Raw genomic sequence first — 26,443 nt, 5'->3', positions numbered from 1 at the left:
GACAAACTCTGAAAAAGCTTAAGGTGAATACTGTAAGGCTGCGTTTCCACAGACAATCAGGTACGTTTTCATTTAATCAACAGATTGAGGTGATATTGAGCTCCTGGCCAAAGTAAAACAGAGTTTAGAGCTTATCTGTAATCTGAACTCTAGAGTCTTTCTGTCAGATTACATGTCTGTCTGCTCATTTGATTGGGATGACAAATGAGCACACAGCTCACCTCCAGTCAGGACCTACAGGAAATCTTATTTTGTCCCTGTTCATTTTTTTATTTTTTTTAGATTTTATTCTCGTTTTGAAGTGCAATAAGAAAGATTTGTTTTTCATAATAAAATATTCAGTTCAAAGCCAGAAGGCAGTAAAAACTCGGGCGCAAGTCTCCTAAACTCTAGAGTGATGATGTGCGGTTTAAATCAGAAGTTAAATGTTGATCTACTGCTGAGGGAAATGTCTATATGACCCATGCGAATATTCCCTTGTAGACTTGGTGTCTCTCGCTGTACAGTGTGAATCCCAGCATTCACTCGTTGGCTGCTCCTCTTCTGACTCGTGGCTCTTTCCAACAGCACTGAAAATGCCAAAGCCACGTTGCTGTGGATACCACTACGTATTTTCAGTGTAATACCGGCCAAACAAACACGCGTTCTCGCTACAAAACAGTCTTCTTCTGTCTGCGGGCTACTACCTCGCATGCCGGCCTTTGTGCCTCGTTGTCTGGATCTGTTGTCCTGTGGAAGTTCCCATCTGAGTTCATACCTGTCTGTTTGAATGTCTGTCTGCCCACCTGCTCCTCTGCTTTACTACTCAAGAGACGTGGTTGTCTTTTGTGGCAGAAAACCAGCACAAACAAGGAGATTTAGTTCCTTTCTGAAATACTTGCCGGACTTCTCTGATTGATTTTTATATGCTGGAGCATAATAATGTTTCAGATCTTCTTTCTTTCACTTCCCTGTTTCTCCAATTAGTATTTCATGCTAACAGTTTACAGGAAGGCAGGATGGCAGGAATCGTCTACTGTCCTGTCTACCTACCAAGACCACCTCTTATTTTTTACCTCATTATTATTTTTTTTACACTCCAATAGACTTTGAATTGACACATTAAGTCAGGGTGCTTAAAAAGTTGCCAGTATAAGATAATAATGAAGGATGTGGGTTCAAGCATTGTGCCCTTACTCTAAATAGCCGCTTGGGAGAAAGTGTAATTGTTTCTCCAAGTATATACTGCAGAAACGATACATGCCACACTTTTGTCTATTTGTTGTGACTTTCCGTCTTTCTGTACTTTGTATTCTGATGTCAGACGAATGCTGGACGCCCTGTCTCTTCTCATTCGGTGAGGAGGAACAGGGTGCACAGCTGCAACATTTAGATGATTCGTAGCCCTGTAGGTTGAGACGACCGAGGGTTTCTTTTCTCCTTGCAAATGGTCTTGTCTTTTTCATTACTAGATACTCTTTTTAATATCATCTTCTAGGTTTAGAGATAAAAAGGGAACAGATTATTAATATGTTAGCTTGCTTTTATAACTTTGACAGTGTCCAGACATCTCTGTATTATTTTGTCAGTGGGTAGGAAGGCACACATTTTGTTTACACACCTCAGTCCAAATCAGTTGATCTTGGCAACAGAGTAGGCAAGCAACGCATAAAGAATCAAAAACGCTTTGTTTGTAAGGAAACTAGAGCGTTGAAGGATTAGGAAAGAGTCCTGACTCCTGCTCACGATAATTACTCTGTTTTCATTGCTGGTACTGCAACTTGTCAGCAGCAGAGCCAGACTGAGATGGATTTCAGGACTGTACCGAAATCCAAACACTGAATCCGAGGCTCAGCCTCAGTATTTTTGAGTTAGTGACACCAAATCCTGGGCTTTTGACTCGGATACATTCTTGTAAAATTCAGGAAATTCCAACTGCATAAAATTGTATCTTTCCGAGTTGGCTGTAATAAGTTGGTGGCTGCTAAGATACTTTGGATCATTCCGTGTCCAATTTTGGCAACTACAGATATTTCTCAAGTCCCGAATGAGTCGGTTCTGATCCTGCGAGCTATGTGTAGTTGGACGACTAGTGGCAAAAACAACGCCGCGCTCTTCATAGCGGGAAACATGTTTTTAGTTCTCTTATTGACGTGAGTCGCCAAGAGTTACTCTTTCTTAGGAGCAACTTCAGTCAGTTAAAGTTTTCTCATGATAAACTTCAACAGATAGATTGTTCCTGCCAAGTATTTTATGGAAGTGTCTGCTCTTTTCCAAACTGTTTTCACTGACAGCTTCTCTTACAGAGCTGTTTGAAAACAAAGACCATGAGGCTTTCCAAATCCAGTCTTGGATTTCTATGACCTCCTTGCTTTGTCCCTTTTACTTCATGGTTCTGCCTTAAGAATTTAACTAGGAACCTCTCGTTACAGATCAATTTGGCCTGCGACGTGATACTAGGTGGTCCACCAAACTCAAAAGCCGTATGAGCTTGCAGATCACACATAGCTCCCATTGTGGAAAAATGAAGCTTGCAACCATCAACTTTGAGGGATTTCCCCAAAGCCGAGCTTTGTGTCACAGTCGTCATGCCACTGTCCAGATGCAGTCAGTTGTTGTGCACATCATCAGGTCCGGCTGCTGGTCATCATATTTCTCAGATCAGTTAGACATTGGACGACAGCTGCTGGCGATGTTTTTGCTTTGATCACACTTGTTCCAGTTAATAGTGGTGATGGATGTGAGGGGCTGGTGGGATCCACAAGAATCAATTTGTAGGAGCAAGAAAACAGAAGTAAAGGATGATCAAAAATCTAAATATTTATATTGTTACCAAGCAAGTGTTAAAATGAATTTAAAAAATAAATCATTTTTTAAGGGTTTTAAGTCAAGTTTTGGATAATACCACATTATTGAAAAGGATCAATGTTGTTTTTAAAGTAAGTTTTGCTATGATCAACCTGGCGGGAGAAACTATTTTGAATATGTAAAAATAAATTAACTTGGAAACCTGGTATAGACTGTGTGAAAGTACCAAAAATCCAGTAGTTGTCAGTTCTTCTTATTGTTTAACCTTAATTAGGACAATTGGTGTCAATTGGTTTTAATCAGCACTTTTAAGGCAACAAAGATGCTTCTGGGTAGTTTGATGTCATGGTTGAGAGAGCAAATGAGAGCTGTCTGAGGACCTCAGGAAGCAAAAAATAAGTCTAGTGGTAAGGGCTACGAAATAATGTGGCAGGAAAATGGACGCAGGAGGAAATGCAAATAGGGACCCGGAGAAACCATTCAAACTGAACTCCGTGTTCAAGGATCGTAACGTTTTTGTTTTTATTTTTCCATCTGCCACTCTTTGAATAGAACTGGCTTCAGGTGGGCTCCAACAACAACAACAAAAACAAACCAGTCTGGAATTCACCATCATGTGTGTTAACAGCCCCCATAGAAACTGGAAGAATGATTTTTGGACTATTTAGAGAAAACCGGATATCAGGAGACAAACACCATACATATTGTAAAACAACGTAGTGGATTCATTTTAGCTTTTGTTGCTTTGCTGTGGCAAGTCATGAATCTCTGCAGAACACAATTATTTCTGAAGACTATTGAGGCATACTGGAGTAAAATATGCTGTCCAGTGTCAGAAAGCCTGTTAGTCACTGACCACAGGTCTTGGATCCTCTAACATGATGAGTCAAGCAAGCATGGAAAAAGAAAAGGATTGAACTATTTTTCAATTGTCTTTTGAAAATCCATGAAATGCTCTTTATAGCTTACACAAGTTTAGCAATTTTCTTTTTGGGAAAAAAAAAAAAAAAATACCAGTTAGTACTTGCAGATATCCTATTGTGAAGTAGACTGATTGTTGCCATCTTTGTTGTCCATGTCATTAAAAAGCAAGGCAAAATCTTATTTGTGCTAAATATTTGGAGAAGTACTTTGTGCCAACACATTTGTCTGGCTAGGCAATCTACATAGCTCTACAAATATGGTGATTTTTTTTTTATTATAAGGCACTCTTTTGTGGTGTGTTCAAGGAGAGTTCGCCATCGTTTTATGGACGTTGAAAGGTCTTTAAGGAAGGTGGTTTGTCTGTAAAAGCACCTTTCATGTACACCAAAAACAGGAGCCTGTTTGGACACAGGAACATTTCAACTCTCTGTGGTAGCACACAGATCGCCGTCACGTTCCAAAGTAAACCAGTTAATGCACGCTGTTCCATTTAAAATAAGAAACGAGAACCTCATCCAACACTTCATGCCATGACAAGCAGAGCCAGATGCAGTGTGCTGATTCAGTAAGTCTGAGTGGAATGTTAGCATGCTCCTGAGGAATGTTGCATTTCCAAACACTGGGATCCCAGTCAGAGGCTCCAGGCACAGGGGGCCAATTCAGGAAGCAAGCTAAGGTAATCTTCAGTCCTGACTGTATGCCCGATCCATCTTGTCTAAACCCAGTTAAATTATACTTGGATTACATTTTAGTGCACAACTGTGGCTGGAAGGCTTAAAAATGAACAGGAATTTGGAGTTTTTATACAAACTCACTAAATATATACGTGATATTTATAGTTGCATGTGAATGAATACAAATTTTGTTCAAACTTTCAAACTTGTATACATGTTTTGCACACAATGACATGTTGGAATCATTCATTCAAGCATCATTTTGATGGTGGCTTTCAAATGTTAGTTTCTCTGAAAACTTTTAATTGACACAAGACTAATGAAGAAAGGATTTTTTTTTTTTAAATACAGAAATGCGATATGTCCAACACAATAATGGTGGAGACTGGTGACTAGACAGTTCTCCAGCAGGACGTCACTGTCTTGCCTCCAGTAGGGATGTAAGACGCAAAAGGTCAAACAATCCTGACCAAACAAGGAGTTTATATTCTGCAGACTTACAGATACTGTTCAGTATGTCAACATTTTTGTCTTTAAGAACCTTTTTGAATTGAAATATAATATTCAAACTTTGGGTTTCTCTCAGCTGTAAGTCAAATTCAACATTGACAGAAAATATATCACTCTTTGTGTTTCAAATTTGGTTCACACTTTTAAATTACAGATATGAATTCACTTTTAAAGGAATATCCTCAGTTGGACGTTAAATGGCGGTCTCTTGCTGCCTGAAGTAATTGCTCGTTCATCTCTGTCTTTGTCAGTTGTGCTGCTTTGTTCTTTTGTTTACTGTAGAACGTCCCACCGAGTTCATTTTAGCCAAAATGGTACAGAAGGTTGTGGGATTGGGTACAGACTGTGTTTTCTCTCCACCATCTGTTTGCCCTTGGACTGAGCTCCAGAAACTATCTGAAGCCGAAACATTTTGCTGCTTTAATCATCACAAAGGGTCCGTTCCCAGACCAGATCAAGCTTGGCTGAAGCCTTTTCCCAACAGCTACATCCTCATCTTATCTTCTGCATCTGTATTCACATCCCCAGAGTCTCTCCATGGGGACAGGTATCTCTTCACTGAGCTCTCTTTGTGTTTCTTCCTCCACCGCCTGCTTACTTCCCGTCTGTTTGCTTCCTTTCTGTGTTAATAGCTGATCCAGCTGTTGCTCCAGCGGCAGCAGCTGCCCAACTGCTACACCTCTCATGCACATGCAGGCATGCCTCTGTACAGACAAGTATGCCCTCATCCCGACTTAGACAGACGCACTGTCCGAGTGTGCCAGGATGTTCCCGTCTCTTCCCATCGGCTCAGTGGCCAAGGTGCGGATGTTTATCCTGCCTTCCCTTGTATATGTGTCTCACTTTGTTTCTCCCCATCTGTTTCCAAAACAGTTTCCCTTCCTTACCTTCTTGTAAGTCAGTTTGTCCTGAGCCATTTGGAAAAGTAGTGGTTTCCATTCATTGTTGCATATTAATCCAGTGAGTCATAAAAAGAGTCAAATTCCAGATTTACTTGCTCCACTTACCAGAAAACTTAGAGGACATTCTTCTGATTTGTGACCAAAACATGTGGGATTGTAGCAGTGAATCGTTTGCTGCATTTATCTTGGGATCAGTGAATATCAGGCTTACTTGCCCGTCACTACTGTGATTGAGGAATGTCGTTTTAAACAGAAGCCAAAACTAGTTTGAACAGTAGATTTCACCAATTGGTGGAAAAAACAAAACTGTTAGTATTCTAACTAAAATTGCTGCTCTAGATGCTTGAAGGCCACCCTGATGGGCTTAGTTCTCACCGTCTCCAGCATAATCTAGCATGCAGACAAATAAGTCTGAAACATCTAGTTTCTCTGCTCAGTCCTTTGAACGTACAGCTCCGCTCAAGTTTTATAGAATGTCTAATTTGGCTTTATGAGGTTACACCCTTTAGATGCTGCGACTTCTTTCGTTTTACTGCTTTTTGCTATATTTTAACCGAGCTTTGCAAAGAGAGCCAACTTGCGCCCGTGGCTGAGCGCAGCCGCAAACGTGATTGTTTAATGCAAAGTTGACTGAATTAATGGTGAACACGAGGGTGACCCCCGACCTCACCGCCCTCTCCTCCCCGCCCCAAACTAAAACTTTTGCTGCTTAGCCAGCAGTTCCAGTTTAAAGCAAATAGCTGTTTTTGTTCCATTTATATTGCAATATTGCCACAGATTTCCCACACGTCGTTACTATGTATGTCAGCTGCTTTGGAAATTACAGCTCCCAAATATAGGGTGATTGACAGCATTTGATTATTTACAAAAATAATGTTTGCTGAGTCCAAACTCCTTCATTGGCTCCATAGGCGCTGGAGTACCCAAGACAAAAGACAGAATCCCCCCAAATGACACTCCTTCCAGGACACTTTCTAGAAACCCTAACAGCTGCTGTTTGGTGGCCAAACACAGATAGTCAGAACCTTTCCTCCTACATCTTGAAGCTACAAAGAGGCAACTTTCTAACTTTCCAGAGCCAAATCTGTGTGTGGCTGGTCCAATATGTAGTTGGTTTCGCTCAAACTTACACAGCAGCTTGTCTTTCCTTCCTGGCAATTAGAGGTCATTTCATGTCCCTTCAACCAGATTATGATGCCTCCCACCTTGTCCACGTGGCACTGGATGTAGATGTTTCCACCCACATCTGGCGGTGGTGGCAGCCATGTGAAAGAGGCTTCCTGTCTCTTCCTGTTGAGTGTTGTTTTTCCATTTGGAATCTCATAAAATCCAATTTCCTACAAAGAGAACTGGCCAAACTATCTGAGCCAACAACTGGGGTTAAATTGCCACGGGCGACCCTGTCAAGGTGATATAGTGCTGGACCAGATGGCCTCCGTGTATATGGCGGTGCTCACTTTCTCCATTCCTCACATCAAAAATTAAACAAGCAATGAATGTCTTATCAATATTTAGTTAGCCACATATTTTCTCTTTAGCTGAAGCTAAGTAGATGACTGCACAATGGCTACTCGGGATGCGGCAGTCAGAAAATTTCGGCTACTGATATTCAATGTTAATGTCTTTATTGATATTTCTAGTAATCAATAATTAACAATATAATATTTATTTCCCCACCTTTCAGACACCATGAAAAAGTGACCCCTGAAATCGCCTCTGCGCTTCAGTTCATCACCCCACAGTCCTGCGATCCATCAGTTTCACAGCCACATGACCCCTGGCCAACTCCCACTCCTCCCCCCTCACTGCAGCAAGATGGAAATAACCATTAATATCAGTCCAGTTTTACTTATAGGATCAATGCCCACAACATGGGTAACATCAGCTGATACTAATGTCAAACTAGATGTATCCTGCATCCATAATTGATAACTAAAAAAAAAAAAAAAAAAAATCCTAATTTTTCTGAAAAGGTCTCAGTAGTTTGGTACATAGTGTAAGAAATGCTGTGAAATTTGAAATTAATAGATGACAAATGCACTGTATTATACCGAAATGGGAAAATTCCTGTGCAACAGCAGCAATTTGACAAACAAAGTAGGTTCAGATTTATTAAGACGCTTATGTTTGAAAACACATACATTTTCTATGCTCCCATGATCCAATATATAGGGTAACTTAGCCCAAGTAAGGCCATCATTATTGTCTCAGCCATATAGAAAATAGCATAGAGTATTGTGTACTTTGTTTAGTATTAGAATTGCGTTTAAATGTTGTTTAATTTATTCATACATGACTGAAATCATCATAGGCCCAGAATTACTCATACGGCTGGCAGATTAAAATATTTTATATTCGTACAAGAAATTTGTTTCTGAAAGAAGTGAGACGGGCAACAAATTTAAAGATAAAAAAAAAAATCTAAAAGGTGTATAAATGAAATATTTAATGTGTTGAAAGTGTATACCCTTCTCAGCAGTTGTTGGGATGTTTTATTTTCTTTTACATTTCACCAAACTTTTATTATCGGACTGATACTTTAATGATTTATCTTGATGATTAGCTCATAGTATTTATGGCTGGAGGGCTTCCTACCCGTATCTTTGGCTCCCTTAGCAGATTCTTGGCGAGAGTCGAGTCAGGAATCTGGCTGGCCCACTCTGAAACATTAATATTACTTTGAGATAGAAACCTTCTAGTAAAATTCAAAAATTCTTTTAAGGTGCGATGAAATGTCGGCTTAACTCTCGTTGATGTTGATCACCTACGTTTTGTGTTGCAGGTGCCTCTTTGAGATTTTCCTACTGTTGCGAGAACAGAAAAGGAAAACTAGAGTCAGTAATAGTGCCCACATGTTTCACCACACATGCAAATGTTTAACTCCCCTCCTCCTCCTCCTCCTTTGTTACTCTCGCAAACATTCTCGCCGCTTTTCTCTGTTGTTTTTGTGTCTCGTCAACAAAGCAGGTCTGTATGGCCGTTTCGTGTCACGTCTAGACCGGCATTCCATTGAAAATTTACTGGGACATTGTTTTGCTTTTTTTTTTTTTTTCTCTGCCCCTCATCCTGTCTATTTTTCTGTCAATTTTCTTTATAGCATTCTTTCTAGTTGATGGCCTCGAGGGCTCCTCTTCTGTAGCCGATCTTTATTTCCCAGTGTTTCGCTTTAAGTCAACGTGTTTGCTTTGATGGAACACTATAGAAGGCAGGCCATTGATAAAGGTATAATACAGTAGAGGATATAAAGGAAGAGGAGGGGGGCGATGGAGGGAAAGAGAAACAGATGAGTAAAAGAAAGTGTTTTAAGACAGGGGAGACACTGGAGTGGAACAGAAACAGATGGAAAGTTTAAAACGAGGGGAGAGCTCTGCGGTCCTGTGCGTTGATTTAAGCTGCCTGCCTGACTTGTCAGCACAGAAACAACTGGTGAACAGACTGACGGAGTCGAGGAGAGCAGATGTGTCCCTGCTGGTGATGGATTGATGGATGGATTTTTTTATTTTTATTTCAGTTAAATTTTTTTTGATGAATTTCCTGCCAGAGCTGGACTGCTTTTCTTCATGAGTTATTCTCAGCCGAGCATCTGGTTTTAGGCCCTGAGATAATTAAATAAGATCAATTCTGCTCTATAACTGAGATCATCTCTCTTCCCTCTCTGCAGAGATCAGAATGCAAGTTCTTAGTTAATGTTCTTCATTGTTACAGTATGTCGTGAATGTATCGTCATCACAATGTCGATGTGAGCAATATTTACACAGCAACAATTGTTGGCTGAATTACCCCAAGCCATATGAAATTCAGCGTTTTTTTATGCTAATGTAATATTTGGCCAGGTGGACAGTCTCACACCGAACACTATTGACATGGCTCAAAATGGTAAACGTCCATCGGTGATGAAGGCATGAATGAAAATGAGAGGAAAGAAATAAAGAATTGCCTCTTATTATGTTTGCCGTGATTCTTAGAAACCAACCTGACGCTCACACGCTCCCTCAGATTCACTGTAGGAGTTAACAAAACCATAATTAGTCTCAGATTCACATCTTCAGCTTGCCTCCAGACAGATTGTGCACAGACCCACTCAGTGCCTCTGTTAGGGTTTCACCAGTTCTGCATCTAGTGTCACATGCTAAAACAAAAATGTGTTTTTAATTGAAAAATGATCTTGTACATTCCTTCCAGAACTGAGTTTTTTTTTTTGTTCACAAACTGAAGCAGAGGGTATTCTTTTGTTTGAAAAGTTTAGTTTCAAGATGAGTTCTTATTTTAAAATACCGATTTAGTCACAGGAAGTGTTATTTTAATGTACGTGAAGGTTTATGCTGCTTGCATCTTTACTATTGTTATCTGCAGTATATTCAGGGTGTTATTTTTTTAAATATTTTTTTTTAAAATAAAACAAACGTACACACATCTAACTTTGCAATCAGTGATAAGTATGCTTATATGCTATATAAATAATTTTAGGGTTGATTATCTGCTCTCATGTCCTGTAAACTCAAGTGCATGTTTAATTGTGAACATTGCATTGGCTTTACCCATTGTTTTCTTCAGTTTTTGTTTTTCTGACTTGTATAATTTTTCTTCTCACTTTACGTTAGAACATTTTTTTTAAGTTGAACTCAGTTAAACGTCTCTGCTCTGCTTTAAATTATATGTTAACACATTTACACTACACACCAGAGCAAGACAGGCTAATGGATTTGTTTAACTTGACTTATAAGCACTTGTTATTGAATCTTAATGATGGTACTAAAGTCTCTGTTTATTGCTTTCCATCTCAGCGTGAGTCGTTTCCTAATCTGCCTCTTCCTCCTTTCCCTCCTCATGACGACTTCTCTACTTTCCTTTCCTCTTTGTAATGTTCTCCTTTCTTAACACTTGTTGGGTGGTCAGATAAAATAAAAAAAATGTTGCTGCAAAACAATGAAATTCAGTAACTATTAACCTCCTGTTTATCTTTGGTCTGATCTTAGAAGAGCAACAACGCTCTATTTATTTGACTTGGAAACCATAAGTGGTCAAACAAATCCATGTTTACTGTCTTCTTGTTCACGGTTCTCTTGGAGAAATTTCTTTTAACCACAATTAAATATCAAACAGCAGAGCCTGAAGCTACAGTCAGGGTAAATGGAAATGGCCTGTTCTTGCATAGCGCTTTAAACCGCAGTCGGTCTTTCACCCTTTCATACACACGTCCACACACTGGTGATGCTAAGCTACATTGTAGCCTCAGTTGCCCTGGGACAGAGTGACACTGAACTGAAAACTGCATCTACCTTCTGTTTTTTGTATTTATTGTCTAAAGGTTTGTAACAGGTTCTAAAATTGTTTAATTCGAAACTCAACAATGCAAAATCACAGTTAGATTGAACCAGGTATAAAATATTACAAGTTTGCCTTGTATGGCTATAACTGAAAAAAAAAAAAAACCCTAGATATTTAAAGTAAAAAATAAGATAATTAAAATATTTTTTTCTTTAAAACCCTTAAATTTAAAGGGATCCACTTTCTTTGTGCAATGTACTGCTGTTGACAGCTGACACTCGGCGTAATGGCTGCACTGAATAGTCGTCTGCCTCCAGTGAAAATGAGGCACTAGCTGACAGCTGTGCTGTCTGGGTGTCCCACTGTTGCGTGAAATAGAAATTACTGATGTTCTGCTGCAATCTGGTAATCTAAGAGACTCGTGTTAAAATGATTATAAGGCAATTCTTTGTTATATTCGGTAGAAGTGGTAAAAAAATATATACAATTTCATGTTTTTCCCCCGTCAAACTGCTAAAGCACATTTCCTGTTTCTTGATGATGCTTTAAATAATACAGCTCTGCAAAAATAGTGAAGTGAAACTGCCCTGTGGTTCCTAGAAACAGGAACTTGTTAGGGCATGTGTTAAAACTTCTCGACTGCGGATCCGTTTGTGCACTGATTACATTTAGACGGGAAATTATCCCGAATGATTTAGAGCATGGAGAACATATAACGATTACAGGTGTGGATGGTATTTTATAATCTAACTTTACATTCAGTTTCATTCATGACCACCAATTTTCTTTAGAGAATGTCTGAGGTCTTTGCAGAGCAGCTGGACTCTTATGACTATCCAGCTTAGTGCACTGTGTTTTATTTCGGGGTAATGTAGTGAGGGGGCTAGTAAGCAGTCATGCACACACCACACTTTCCAAACTTTTACGTGTAAAAATAATAAATTAAAATCAACACATGCATCTAATTTCTCCCACTTGATAATTAAGTGCTAACTTGAGTCTATCACATGAAATCCCATCAATATACATTAAAATTTGTAGTAGTAACATGACAAAATGCAAGAAATTTCAGGTGGTGTCAATAATTTAGCTAATAATGCATGTTGTCGAAATCACAAAGAGCTTTTTTTTTTTTACATAGGAATTATATTTCGAAGTACATTTTTTTTTTTTTGCTTAACTCGAGCTTTTGCAAATTTTTGAAGGCTGATGGGAAATGTTGCACTCTGCCGCACTGAGCGGCAAACCTTGACAAGAGACGATCAGACTGACTGCTTGATGTTGATGTGAAAGGTCGCATTCAGTCACATATCTGAGCAGAGACTGAACAAAGTGAAGGATGGCTCCCAAACCCATGCTGTGGTTCCATTTTTGTCTGAAGCTGTCTTCTCTCAGTGAGCTTTGTTTTGTAGATTCGATCATCTGAGTAACACAATATACACATTTTAAGGACTTCACTGGTTTACACAAAGCCCTCAAGAGTTTTTATCACCAAGACCAGACTCGCTACATTTTGCAGATGTGCATTGAGCCGTGCAGGCCACTTGCTCTGTAAATGTTTACAAAAATGATACACATCTTTTTGTAGCAATTCACATTTAGTACTGCACTCATGTTGTCTGCAGCCGTGTGTCAAACGTGGGCTGGGAGCCAACTGTAATGAACTCCAAGAGTTCAGGAGTGTCTCCCTGGCCTAGAATAAACACAGACGGGGGTAAAAACAGTTTAAGTTTTGAGGCTCCTCCTCTGTGTATTTTTATAAAACCATAAAGAACAGTATGCAGAGGAGTGCATAAGTCAGCCATTATTCCTTTGCAGCCTTCAGATTGGCCTCGCTCCCAAAGAAATCTCCAGCAATGTTCTTTTTTTTTTTTTTTCTCTTTCCTCTTATCCGTCTCAATCTTCTGAGTCTGTCGCTCTCCTGTTGCGTGGTGTTATTACTATGGTGTTCTGTTTAACATACCTTTTTTTTTTTTTTTATTCCGACCATTTAAGTAAATAATACACATACAATTGCTGTTAGAAAAGCCTAACCTTGTAGAGCCCTTCAACGGTGAATACTTGAAAATTTGTTTTTGTAGTTAGTTGATCCAAAGATTCTATCATCTGCTGCAGTTTTTCACTTTGAATTTGAATTCCCTCCAGACTGATACGGGAGGTGCTTATTTATCATCAGTATTCATACTCCAAATATTGAGATTCTGACCCACAAAATACATGTGCTAGTGATCTTGCCTGTCACTCGTGATGTATTGAAGCTCTGCTAAAAAGCCAAACAGACCGAGAGGATGAGGAAGTTGTGCCAACACCAATAACTTCAACAGTTCTTGTCCTATTTTCATCTGTCTATGCCTGTCATTTTGTATCTCCTTGCAGAGTTTTGTAAAAAAAAAATTGTGCTAACATAATTTAATTTTTAACTTCGATTTATGCAGATATCATTCCATAGCCCACTGTTGGAGTTCCTCTCAAGGGGTCTTGACCTTGGCCCAGTCCTTTCTCAGTAGCAAACCTTCACTTTTCACTACAAGAGGCACTCATTGAAACCAACAATTAAATATAAGCACTGTCTCTCAAATGCCCGGTATTTGACCCCCTTTTTTATTTAAATGACACAGAGAATTTGAAGAATACTTTCGTTTTTGTTAAATATTTTAAAGAACAAAAGAATTTACGAGTATTTGTTTGTTTCATTGCTGCAGGTGACCTACCTGGGCAAGATGACAATCTCCGGGACCCAGTTCCTGTCAGGCTGCACGGAGTCGGCGGTAGTGAGTCTGGTGGAACGTCGTGCCTTGGACCAACAGCAGGGCACCAGTCCCTCGAGCAACTCCCTGCTGGAAATCCGCCCCTTCCAGGTGCGCCTCCACCACCTGGATGAGCGCGGCGAAGTCTCTGTAACCGTGGACGCCTACCAGGTGGCGCGCATCGCTTACTGCACCGCCGACCACAGTGTAAGACCCAACATATTTGCGTGGATCTACCGGGAGATCAACGACGACCTGTCCTTCCAGATGGATTGTCACGCCGTGGAGTGCGAGAGCAAACTGGAGGCCAAGAAGCTGGCGCACTCCATGATGGAGGCCTTCCGAAAGACTTTCCAAAGTATGAGCAGCGACGGGCGCATTCACAAGAGCGGCTCAACAGACGACTTTGCGGAAGACTCGTCCACGCCTGACGACTTAACCCCAGATGACGGCTGAAGTCGAAGGCGCTTACGTTCTTGATTTCTGTTCTGACAAATTGAGGGGGTGACTGGATGGACAGAATAACTGCTCTTATTCGTTTCCCCTGTCGTCCCCTTTTTATTTCAAATTTGGTTAAAAAAAATATATATATATATATATCTCCACTGTATGAACCAACATGCCCAGGATGATGAAGTAGCCTATAAATTGAGTGAAGGAAAGGCAGATGAAACGGTTTAAATAAAGACCTTACAGACATTAAAGTACTCTATGACCCTCATGAGGGTTTGAAGGCCTACAAAAATGCTACTCATCATTTCTTGTTCAGCTTCTGTTATTCTGCACCTCTCAAAGCCTGTCTGTGGTGCATTTTTTTTTTTTTTTTACCACAACACAAAGCAATTTTTTTTACCCAATGCCATACTAACCTTTTTGTTCTTCTTGCCATGTAGGGACCAAACCAGAGTAGATAGGTGGCCTATTTTAGGTTCACACTCAGAGTTTAGAGCCGGCGATGATTCTTTAGCTGTTTCTCTTTTGAAATATTTTTGCCTTCGTAACAGCAAATGCTGATGAGGAGAGGGAGGGCGGGGGGGCGTTCACTAATGTTACCTTTTGTGATCCCCAAAAAGTGGTCACTTAGCTTGAATGAGAGAGCGACAACGTGTGTCTCTGTTTTATTGGTACTGAAAGATACAGAGTGTCTGTAAGACATAATGAGAAATAGATTATATTTTAGAAGTTCTCACTGGACTAGAAGCCTGGGCCGGTCTGAGACACCTTAATCGTCTACATCTGACGTTTGTTTTATGTAAACCAAAATCCAGGCTACATTTTGCCTGTCAGATTATGTGCCTCACTTTCCTGTCTTGTCTCAGTGGCGTGTGTGCTTTTTATGTTTTTCTTTGTATGTACAGTAGGTGTCGATGCTTACTTTTCCTCTGTATGTATATGCATGAAAATGCAAGCTTCTGGGTGCGAGAGAGTAGAAAGACACGAGGAGTAAGTGTATGAAACGGTGGGGATCGTGTTTTTTTTTTTTTTATGTTTGAAGAAGTTTCTCAAAATCAGACATGGTACTGTGACCATTTGCTACATTTCTCTCTTTTAAAAAAAAATCGTTATCATACACTATCCAAGCAAAACCATGAGTCAGAGCGGGCCAGTCGCCGACGTGGTCGGACCCTGAACCGCAGTCGTCCGAGTGAACAGCTCACACCTCCTGGCCGCTGCTGAATGTATGAGTCCATCGTACTGTGAGCACGTCATATCATGCCCAGTCACTCCAGGCTCCACAAACCGCCTCGCGTTATCACGACATCTTGAAGGGAGCGACTGTAAGTGGGGTGTATGTCTCTGCTGCTCTGCAACTCCGCTCCCGGACCGAGGCACTTTCTTCTCTGACAGCACTTCACTGAGCCGACTGAACACCGTCGAGTCACGTGGCTCCAATCAGCACATGCAGAGCCTTGTGAAAGTATTATTGTCCCTTGTAGTTTTTCCTCCTATTGTCACTTAAACAGAAATGTTTGTGTATTTCATTGGAGTTTTATTAATGATGGACCTTAATAAAGTAGTGCATATTTGTGAGCGTGAAGTAAAAGGATGCGTTTTTTTCCTTCTAAATATCTCAATAGTGAAACATGCATTTTTATTCGGATCCCATAAGTTAATACTTTGGGTAACCGTACAATAACGTGTCCTCTTTTTAATGTGGGCAAATAAGTTTTCATTTTAATTTTCCTCCACATGCTGGAATTGCTAATGGTAATTTTCAAATTTGACTTTGTTTGGGTGTCCATCAACAATTTAGTTGTTTTGCCATTCTTCCTTAAAGGTCAGATCGGTCGGATGGACGTCTAATAGTTCTGTTAACAGAAAGGCCTGAGCAGTTGCTTTCTGCAGCTCCTCCAGTGTCATCATGGGTGTTTTGGCTCTTAATGAAGCTCTCCTTGCATGCGTGTGACGTGGATGACTATGGGGTTGTGCCTAGACGTTAAGATATTGTTTTGCAAATGAACTCTGCTTTAAACTTCTCTGCAGCTTCCTCCCTGCCGTGTCTGTCGTCTTCCTTTGTCTTTATGATGCCGTTTGTTCACTAATGTTCTCAAACAAACCTCTGGGGCCTTCACAGAACAGCTGTATTTATATCGAGATTTAATTGCACGTCTTGGACTCAAACTACTAATTAGAGGACTTCTGAAGGTGGTTTTCTTGCAAATTGTGAATTTTATTTAGCGGCAGCGTTGAACTAAAGAGAGCAAAACAACTGCATGCCCTGCTGGTTTTTTTTTTTTTTGCCCCAAAATAAATAAATTGAAAACTGTCAATTTTCCTCTTCTTCACTAATATGCCCTTCTTTATGTTGGACTGTAAAAAAAACAAAAAAAAACAACAACAAAAAAACATGTTGAAATTAGTGTTTCACAAAATGTAAAATTCAAGGCATTTTAATACTTTTGGAAGTTACTGTACAAATACAATCCTAGATACAAGAATACATACTGTATGTACACAAAATGTATTTGAAACTTGTTCAATAAGCTTATGTAAATACAAATGTATCACTTTCCAAATATTACAACATAAATGGTGATAGCTATTTTAAATAAAAAAAACATATTGAGAACCTTTATATGCTGAAATAGTGTAATTAAGCTGAACTGTGAAGAAGAAGAGACTGTGTTGGATGGAAGTGTGTGTGTGTGTGTGTTTGAACTGAATGTGTTGGGAAATGTGTAAGAAGAGGTTGTAAAGTGAGGGAAATGATTGCAAAGCTTTAGTTCACTGGGCCCGTCTCTGCCTTACAGCTCAGACACGCTTCAAATGTTGAGAGAAAAAAAAAAATGTTACCATAACTGTTTTCTATATGGTGTGTGTGCGTGTGTGCGCAAAGATCAAAACAGTTACATATAAAGCATTTACCAAGATCTCAAGACGGTGTGGTCTGTTTTGTCTCCACATCACAGTCCTCTCTCTTCATTTATTCCCAAAGCTAAATCAGATCTGGCCTAAAAGAGGTTCTTTTTTTTTTTATTATTCTGTAAACTCTGCTGGATTTGAACTGAATGGATTCCCTGCTGCGGCATCATGTGGGAGGATAAACACCAGGCATTCTCAGCTTCAGAATGAGCAGGATGGCTCAGACACATGATGTTCTGACAAGGTGCCAGCACAGATGTAAAGCATAACCTCACTGTCTGCTTGTCCACATTTTCCTGGGCTTTGGTCAAGTTGTAAAGTTGTTGTTTTTTTTTGTTTGCTCTAGTAAATGAGACGTATCCTTTAGCTCCACAACCAAACTACGACATGGATTTAGTGTCTCCCACTTCTGGTACTGTGATTGTTTTTTTTTTGTTGTCTTTTTTTTTACTGCGTGTGTTCACACACTGCCAAGAACAAACTCACGAGCATGATGGCATTTCCAAATGTTTCGGTTTTGTTTTACTGCCATCATTCCTCGCATTCCTTCTCAAGCAGTTCCTTTTATTTGTGTTCCTGTAGTCTCCCTCTGCTTTCTCCTTAAAGTGCCCACATCAGTAACAAGATAACCGAGTCCCTTCTGCTTGTGTAGCAGGCAATCATTTTGCAGCATAAGAGCTGCAAAGAATTAGATGCAAAATGGATGCTGAGAAGGATGCTAATGGGCCATGAAAGAGAACACTGCCCCCCTCTGGCAAGTACAGATACTACCTCTGCTTTTTAAGTTTTCTTTTTAGAAAACTTAATTTTCTTAAACAAAAAACAAAAAACAAAAACATCTTTAGAGAGTTTTTCATTTGAGCGTGATTATTGTCCTCTCAGCTAACGGTACACAAGCTCCACTGTTTATGCCTCCTTGTCTCTGCTGAGTGTAAATGTCTTGCCATTTTGCTCCTTCGTGGCCTCGTGTTTGGCTGACCCACTTCCAGCCGAGCTGCAGTGCAGAGGGGTCCTGCAGGGGCCCAGGAAGGAGGCCACCCCCGGCCAGTTGCCTCTCTGCTCCGCGGAGGCCCGAGCCAGCCACGGTTCACAATGCTGCTCTGTTAGCACTCCAGTTGGCTGCTCCTCTCTTCCTGAGTCTCACAGTTGCCTGTCTATCCCCCTGCCAAGGCCCTGCACACTTGAGGTCAGTTTGGGAAACGTGTGGTGCCAATATGGCTTCTGATCAGACTCCTTTCAGTTTCTGTCTAGGCCTCCACTTTCACTTTGCTGGGCCCCTCGAAGTAAAAGCGTGGTGAAGTACTATAAACATATGTGTGAAGTGAACCACGGTCTTTACGCATTCTTTCTGCCTGTGGCTTGACTGAGATTACATTATTATTTTTTTGCGAAAGATACAAAGTTTGGTGGTTAAACACGGTGGGGGGGGGGGGAATAAAAAATCTTTCTTTCGCATGTTGGTTAAAAAGAAAGCAATGACAAACTGTGATATTGAACAATTTTCAAATTAGACAAAAATATTTAATTAAAACATTAAAACACTATTTTGTGATATTTCAGACATCAAGAAAAAAATCTTTTCAACTCTATATAACGTACATTGTAAACTGGTTTAAGCAGAAAACCATCTCCATCAATTGAAATATCGTGGAAATGTTCGTTTGTCACTAATTCAGCACAGTGATACTTTCAAATTGTGTAATTTCACACAGAGTAATATAATTAATATATTTTAGTGGAGAAATGTTAAGCTGTGGGACGACGGCTGACTTGTCCGTTGTCCAGTAGACATTCACAGATGCCACTTTATGTCAGTGGCGTTAAAAATTAACCGACGTCAATAAAGAACAAATTGTTAAAAAGCTGTGTTGAAGTTAGAAAACAGGCCAATTACATACCAGATTTATTGATTATATCAATAAAAATATTTCCATCAACCAGATAGTTTCACACAAGCTCAGCTTGCAAAACCCCAAGAAGTCAGTAAGTAATCTGAATGTCGCATTCGTGTGAGAATAACGCTTAAAGCTTTAGTTTTTTTTCCTGACTATAGTTGATGTTTCTTTAAATTAAAAATTGCACTTTTGCCTGAAGCCCAAGAACATAAATAAAAGGATTCACCAGAAATCTAGTGTAGAAAAGGAGCTACAAAGTAATATCTCCACCATACCGAAGGATAAATGATCTCCCTCAGACGTACTCTAATCATGTCCAGAAGCCCCTCTCCTGCCTCCTATTGGATGGCTCCCCGAGGCCTTCGTGCGATTTAAGATTCCTGCCATGATGAAATATGCAGGGGAACTAACAGGAGAGGTGCCATTGCCTACTTATTACAACCTGAGACAGACACTCTGTCAACCGCAGCCCACAGCCCTCACTGCTGGAAAAGCAAAAAACAAACACACAAAAAAAAGTTCAAGAGACAAAATGCTGCCCTGAATCCCTTGGGGACAGGAAATGTCTAGACTGAGATCCACAAAGAGCAAGTCTGAGCAAGAGATGAGAGTCTGAAAGAGGAATTAAAAAAAAAAAAACCTGGAGAAGAGTCAGTTGATCTGTCTGCAAACCCTGTTTGTCGTTACATAATTCAAATTCTTTCCTCTCCTGTTCAGACTTTCCTTTGCTTGGAGTGAGAACATTTTTTTTTTCTGTTTTACATAAAAGTGACTGTACGTCCTTTACAATTTATCAACAAAGAATAAATGAATGTGCACAGCTTTTAATTAAACTAAATTGTCAAAAATATTTACATTCCATCTTCTAAAGCAGAAGTCTTTCAGCAACCCATATTTGTCCCCTCTGACTTGCAAAGTTCCCTCAAGCCTTTGCCATTGCAACATCTCTTGTCCATAAACCTTCAGATTGTCCTGGACAGTAGCAAAGCCAGTCCAAAGCTTTAGTTTTCCTCTGATGAAGTTGTTTCTCTGCTGATTTGGAAGTATGCTTTGACTCTTTGTGATGTTGGAAAATATGTTTGTCTATTTTGATGGAAATACCCACAATCGTTGCAAGAAAAGCAACGAGTCATGAAGCTGCTACCATCTTTCACTCCGGGTGTGGTCTTCTTTTGATGAGCATTGCTTTTATGGCAAAAAAGTTCTAGTTTATCTTATTCAGACTACAAGACATTATTTTATAAGGTTTCAAAAGAAAAAAAAACTTCTGTCTTAAAACCACACTCCTTACTTCTGTCACATGAAGAATGTGAAAGATTTGCACAGACAGACGAAGAACAGAAAAGAATGCTTGTGGAGAGAAATAAAAGGGAAAAGAATGTGTAGGTGGCGGGTCAGAAGACACGACTCATTTGGGTCGTCATGTTGCGTCCAGATGTTCACAGAAGTGTTGGCCCATCCAGCTCTTTCACGTTGCAGCAAGAAGGTCAGACCACTCAGAAAATAATAATAAAAAAATGCATAGCAAAGTGTCTGGTTTCAAATACTGTCTGAAAAGGAAGGAATGTCTTTGTGCACCTTTGAAGACTGAATCCAAGCAAACTAAATCATTTCAAGACGAGAGCTTGCTACCTTTGTTGTCCACAAGGTGCCAGCCTTGCTTTGCATTAACAAACTGTCAGTTTGTCCAAATCTGCTATGTGAAGTGATAACCAAAACCAAAAAAAGCTTAAAAATAAACAAAAAATTACTCTTGTTCTTAGAAATGTACATAAAGCAATGTATTGGCAGTCTAATAAAACTGCAGAAATCTATATATATTTCAACATTCCCAGCTCTTTGTTGTCATTTTTAAATAAAAGGGACATTTTAGTAATAGTCACATGATTTTTTTTTCATTTCAGGTGCTTCTGCAGGGGATTAACTCAGCAGTGTCAGGAGGCTATCTGTCACATCTCTGCCTTAATCCAGCCGCTGCAGGGCTTCTTCTTCACAAATGCCATGCTTCCATCTGGATGGATAGATGGATGGACAGATGATGGAAGGATGCCCCTTCACATTTGTCCCATCCTCTTGTGCCAGAGCCTTTCAAAAGGAGTGTTCAGATAAGATCACTGAGCACTGAAGACTTATTATACTGGCAGGTCATGATGCTGTGCATGATCCTGTTTTAATCCAGAGTTCTGCCAGCTCTCCCTGACGTTTGACAATGTCAGCAATCTTTGGGCTTCAGGACAGTTAGAAGCCTCGTATTTTAATTCAATTTAGTCATTTTAATTTGTTGCTAATGGGATATTTTGTTCATGAGCTACTGGCAGTTGTGCCAACCTCGACAGCTGTGCAGAAAAGCACAATGCAGCCATAAAAAGGCACACAGATAGCTTTAAGCTATCTGTGTGCCTTTCTATTTTTTGTTTATTTTTTGTTTTCGATTAATATCTGACTTTTAAAAGAAGCTAATAAAACTAGTCTTTGTATACTTTAACTGAATGGATTTCTTCCTTATTACTCATATTAACAGCGATAGATCGTCACGGACCAAAGTGACCATGCGCACAGATTTTTATGTCAGAAATCAAGGTTTACAACACAAAGAAGGCCAGGATATTGTAATTGTTTGCAACCCCTAACTAACCATGTGGCTTTTCATCAAGAGGTCCACTGAACCAACAAACACTGATTTATCTCCAAAGTGCATCAGGTCAGGTTGGTGTAAAACACAATCAAATCATTTTCTAAGCTAGTATAGACTGTCAACTTTGAAAACATACAGCTAAGCAATGCCAGATGGAATAACTCTGTTCATAACTTATCAACAGATCCTTATGGAGAATAATCACCATATCTACTGAACAAGATCACAGTAGAAAATGACTCGGATTTTTAAAAAAAACTTGTTTAACTTCTTTTTGAATCTGATCTCATTTCAATTTTGGTCCATAAGGCTAAAGTGATTCTAAATATTAACACGGTGTCATGTATGGTAAGCTTATACTCTGACTCAGTGAATTTCTGCCTCTTTCATTTACCACATAGGCTCCTTTAGCTGGTACAGCTTCTCTTGTTTTATATACATACATTACACTCGCAGTGTTTTATTGGCTTGTGCTCCATAATTTATATTAATGAGTCTTTTTATAGACCTCTTTTTCCTCGGTTATGGTCAGTTACTGCAATATCCTTGGAAAAAAGGAAATTAAATTCTCTGTAAAACCAATTCTCTAAATAATAATTTATCACACAGCAGCAGAAAACTGCGGCTCCAGATATTGTTTCAGTCTTTCACTCTGATTCATGTCCTGTGCCTGTCTGAAACTCTTCTCAGGTGATCTTGTTAAAGCTCCACATGGTGTCAGAGCTCATATTTTAAGTGACAGAAAGCACCAGCTTCCCTCACATGTAGAAGCTTTGTGAAAAATGACGAGCTGCAGCTTTTAGGAACATTACAGCAATCGATTCCAGCTTACCGAAAAACAATGAGAAGGAATCTAACTTACACTCATGAACAAATTATGAAAGCCCGTGTTTTGTTGTTTCACATAATGTATGATTACAGTTATGATTATTTATTTTATCATCAATCTAGCTTTGCAGAAATAATCTAGAAATATACTGAACTATTAACCCTATAAATCCTAAACGGAGAAGCGCTCGGCGATCCAGCCAAATTTGCAGTACCGTAATTCCGCCACATTTTGCGCCATCTGAAAAATTCCAATGGTTTCTGAAAGGGCAGACGTTGCGCTTTCCAGCCAATCTTGGGTTATTACGGTAATTTCAACCCCGCCGTAGCAGGGGAGTTTAAATTAATCGGGGTAAACTGCGAAAATAACTTGCTAGATGTTGAAAGTTCCAGTTGTTATGGATAAATGGGCAAATATATTTACTCACAGGACATTTAAAGAACTGCGTACAATTAAAATAAGCAATAAGATCCAGGCTAAGACTTTATATTTAGGAAATAAATACATACATTACTATAGGAAATAACCATGACTTCTTAAAATGTAGGGGGAAAAAAAAATCTGGTGACGAATAACTTAGGACACCTCGTCTTGTATAGTTACTTAAAATGGCTAAAAATCACACAAAGTATCATCACATTCACTGGACATGATGAGAATATTCACCATTTTGAAGAAGATTTGCCACATTGTTTCCTTGGACATTCAGTTTCGGTTTGGTGTGCTATCTGACCGATCAAATGAGAGTAAACACCACGGTGAGATCAAAAGAGACTTTTAAGGTCTTCAGAAAAAAAAGGAAAAAAGATGGAAACAGCTTAAATGTTTGGATTTAAAGAGATCTCAAAGGAGATTATCATCTGTTCCACTTTCCAAACTATTTTTGATAAGAGAACCTCAGTTTAAAAAGTTTTAACCATCCTTTTTAAGTAGAGGCTCTGTCTTGATATTTAAACTCCTTTCTGCTCCTGCCCCGAAGCCACAGATAAACGGATACATATGTTTTGATGTTTTCAACTAGTATCTTCAGACTGTGCGTGTTTTTGCAGACAAATTTGACTTTTTAATGAGACGTCGTCCTTGAACTCAACTTCGTGTCACAGCTTGCTCCACACATGACTGAGAGAGATTTGAAAGCTGCTTAAAGGCAGCAGACGATAACAGGAAACATAGAGGTAGCACTTGATCCAAATGGACTGTTCTCATGAATAATATTAATGTGTGTGTGAATTATTTAGATTTTTACAGGCAAAGACAAATTTGCTATCGAACAGCCGAGCTTTCTTCACCTACGAGCAAATAAGAGACTTCAGTAGCTTCAAGGGTTCGGCTAATTACAGAGCTCTGGATCAAAATGTCTGTAAGTCTTGATGAGGAAACAATTGCGAATCAGAGTTAATAACAGCCATTACCAATGTTCTTCTCTAAGACTTGGATAAACATTTCTTTTCCAAAGATTGTTTAGCAATTTGTGTGCTTACACTGAAAACACCCCACAAAGCACAACTATGTGCACAATTTTCACCAAAATAGACTAACCAATCACAATCGAGTTTAATACAGATATTCTGCTTTAACCTTAGAGTTTAACACAGACACATAAAAAAGGAGGGAGCGTGTTGCATTTTCAATTACAAATATACACGTTTATATTATTTTTTTTACTCCCAACAATCTCTGGGAGTCAGTTTTGAAGAATTTGCACTGCCAAATACTTCTAATGCATAAAATCCACCACCCAGGCATTTATACTTTTTCTACAGACATTTGCAGAAGAACTGGTTTCTCTCAGTGAAATCCACCATCATACCATGATAAAGTTCCACCTCTGCAAACAAGCCCATAAGAAGTGATTTGAGATCACAGGAACTCATTTTTGAAACGGACGACTATTTAAATGTCGCAGCACAGAAGGCCATGACTTTATGCAGTCAGAAACTATGGACCTCCAAACTTCACATAGCCTTGAGATTAGCTCAAGAACAGTGTGCGGAAATGAAACGAGTTTTCAAGGTTGAGCAGCTTTTCCCAAGTCTTATTTCACCAAGTGTAAAGCAAAGTTTCACATTTAGAGGTTGTAACACGCATCAGCACTGGACTTAAGAGCAATGGAGACTTGCTGTCTGCTGGGATGAATCCTGAACATAGACTGATATTTGTGGCAAGCTTAGAACTCCATATGTTTGTGACTCCCTAATTTGCTTTTGCTTTGTAATAATAAGATGAGGACTCAATCCTTTGACACTGTATTCATTCAGTAACGGTCCTTGTGACCTTTTGCTCTGATTACCTCCTTATCAGCGCTCTGACGTTTTCTAACCTACCCTCTTTCTGTGTTCATTACAAGACTAAGAGGGGTGGAGAACAAGACCTGGAGCTCAGAGGTTAGAGGAAGTGCGCTGGGTTTTGTGTCAGCGAAGGGAGGAGATGCGCAAATTTGTGTTCTCAGGACTGAGGATTTTCATATTTACAGCTGATTCTGTCAATGACGGTTTAAGGAGACCCTTGAAGAGACAGTATAAATATTAACATGTTGTTTTTAAGCTTGTTTTTCAGTTGAATTATTTATTCACTGGGATTTTTTTTTCATTCACTTTGATGTGTTGGAAAATAGAATACGCTTATTTCAGATTAAAGCCTGCAACAGTGGAGAAGGACAGTGTCAATTTAACAGCCCATGACAGATCAATCCTTTCCATTCCACTGTAAACGAGAGCCTCTTGGAGGTAGATATATCACCAATTTAATTTCAACGTCATTTTCATTTTAATTATGCAAATGTGTTTGACCGTTCTGATTATTTCTGGCTCCGTTTACTTCAGTGTCTGGCACCAAGTTAAGTGTGACTGACTGGTTGGAGGAAGTAAACTAAAATGATCCAGAGGGGTCTGATGCCTGAGAAGGAGAGGTCTCTTCTATAATGATCTCAGTGTCACAGTCGTTTGTCAGCAGATTCATGAGTGATGTCTGCCTTGCAGCTGTTATTGTAACCCTTTCTCACTGCATGCTCCAGCTGTAAGATGAAATGCATTGCAACACAGTTTTGTTTTACAATTACATTTTTCCTGTTAAATTTCATGGCTACCTCCAGATTTTGCGGCATATGTAGAATGGATGGCAAAAAATGTATCTTGTATTACCATAGTATTAAATGGTAATAAAAACAAGAGAAACATTTTTTTTCTTCTAAATTTATGGAAGAAAATAATAACCCACATTACGAAATATTGCTTTTAACAGAATCAAGTGTGCCAGTTATTTACCCCAACAAACTATTCCTCAGAAATATATTAAATAAAACTTGAGCGAGGTGGATGGTAAAAGAGGTGAAAAGATCTCCAAAACTCTCTGCAGCAAAGGGTAGCATGTTGGCTTTTTCATCTAAAACAGCCATCAGACGGTGTGGTGTCAGACCAAGAAAATGTCTGCTCTGTCTTACCATCGTTTCTTGTTCTTATTTGTCCAGCCATGATCGCCTATTTTTAGGTTAAGCTCACAGTGTGACACATTCAAGTTTTTAAGTTTCCACTTGACTGATCTTTCGTGCTTTTGATGTTTCCCTGCTCCGGCACACCTGAATCAAATGGATGCATTTCCTCCTCAGCAAGATATTTCAGAAGCCCGGTAATCCCTCATTTATTTAATTCGGGTTTATGAAGGGTGGGTCTTGAGGACCAGGACTGAAAGCGACTGCTGAAGTTTGGTCAAAGTAAAATCAAAGAATCTTTTCCTGTATGCTTCAACCTCCTGAAATGCAGTAGGAGAGGACTAAGTGCTGCCCTACTGCAAAAAGGGGGCTGTACCAAATACTAACAGCAGCTTTTCCCTGACGTAGCTCCCAAATAACTGGTTGGCATGCAAGTAGTCTTTAATGGCTGCTGTAGAGACTTTGTGACCCCGAGGCAGCAC

General features: G+C 39.5%; 1 protein-coding gene across 1 annotated transcript in view; it reads left to right on the top strand.

Annotated features, from left to right (window-relative positions):
• The window catches only part of pid1 (phosphotyrosine interaction domain containing 1), a 36,085-nt gene extending 20,788 nt beyond the window's left edge, over positions 1 to 15,297 (top strand). Inside the window, exon 3 of the mRNA XM_015029583.1 lies at positions 13,768 to 15,297. Within this exon, the coding sequence (XP_014885069.1) occupies positions 13,768 to 14,268 (501 nt within the window). The 3' untranslated portion in view covers positions 14,269 to 15,297. The remainder of the gene's footprint in view (positions 1 to 13,767) is intronic.
• The last annotated feature ends 11,146 nt before the right edge of the window (positions 15,298 to 26,443 follow it).

The sequence above is a fragment of the Poecilia latipinna genome, unplaced genomic scaffold (assembly GCF_001443285.1).
Source record: "Poecilia latipinna isolate Pla-1442-1.1 unplaced genomic scaffold, P_latipinna-1.0 Scaffold157, whole genome shotgun sequence".
NCBI classification, from domain to species: Eukaryota; Metazoa; Chordata; class Actinopteri; order Cyprinodontiformes; family Poeciliidae; genus Poecilia; species Poecilia latipinna.
This window is presented reverse-complemented; position numbering and strand designations above follow the sequence as displayed.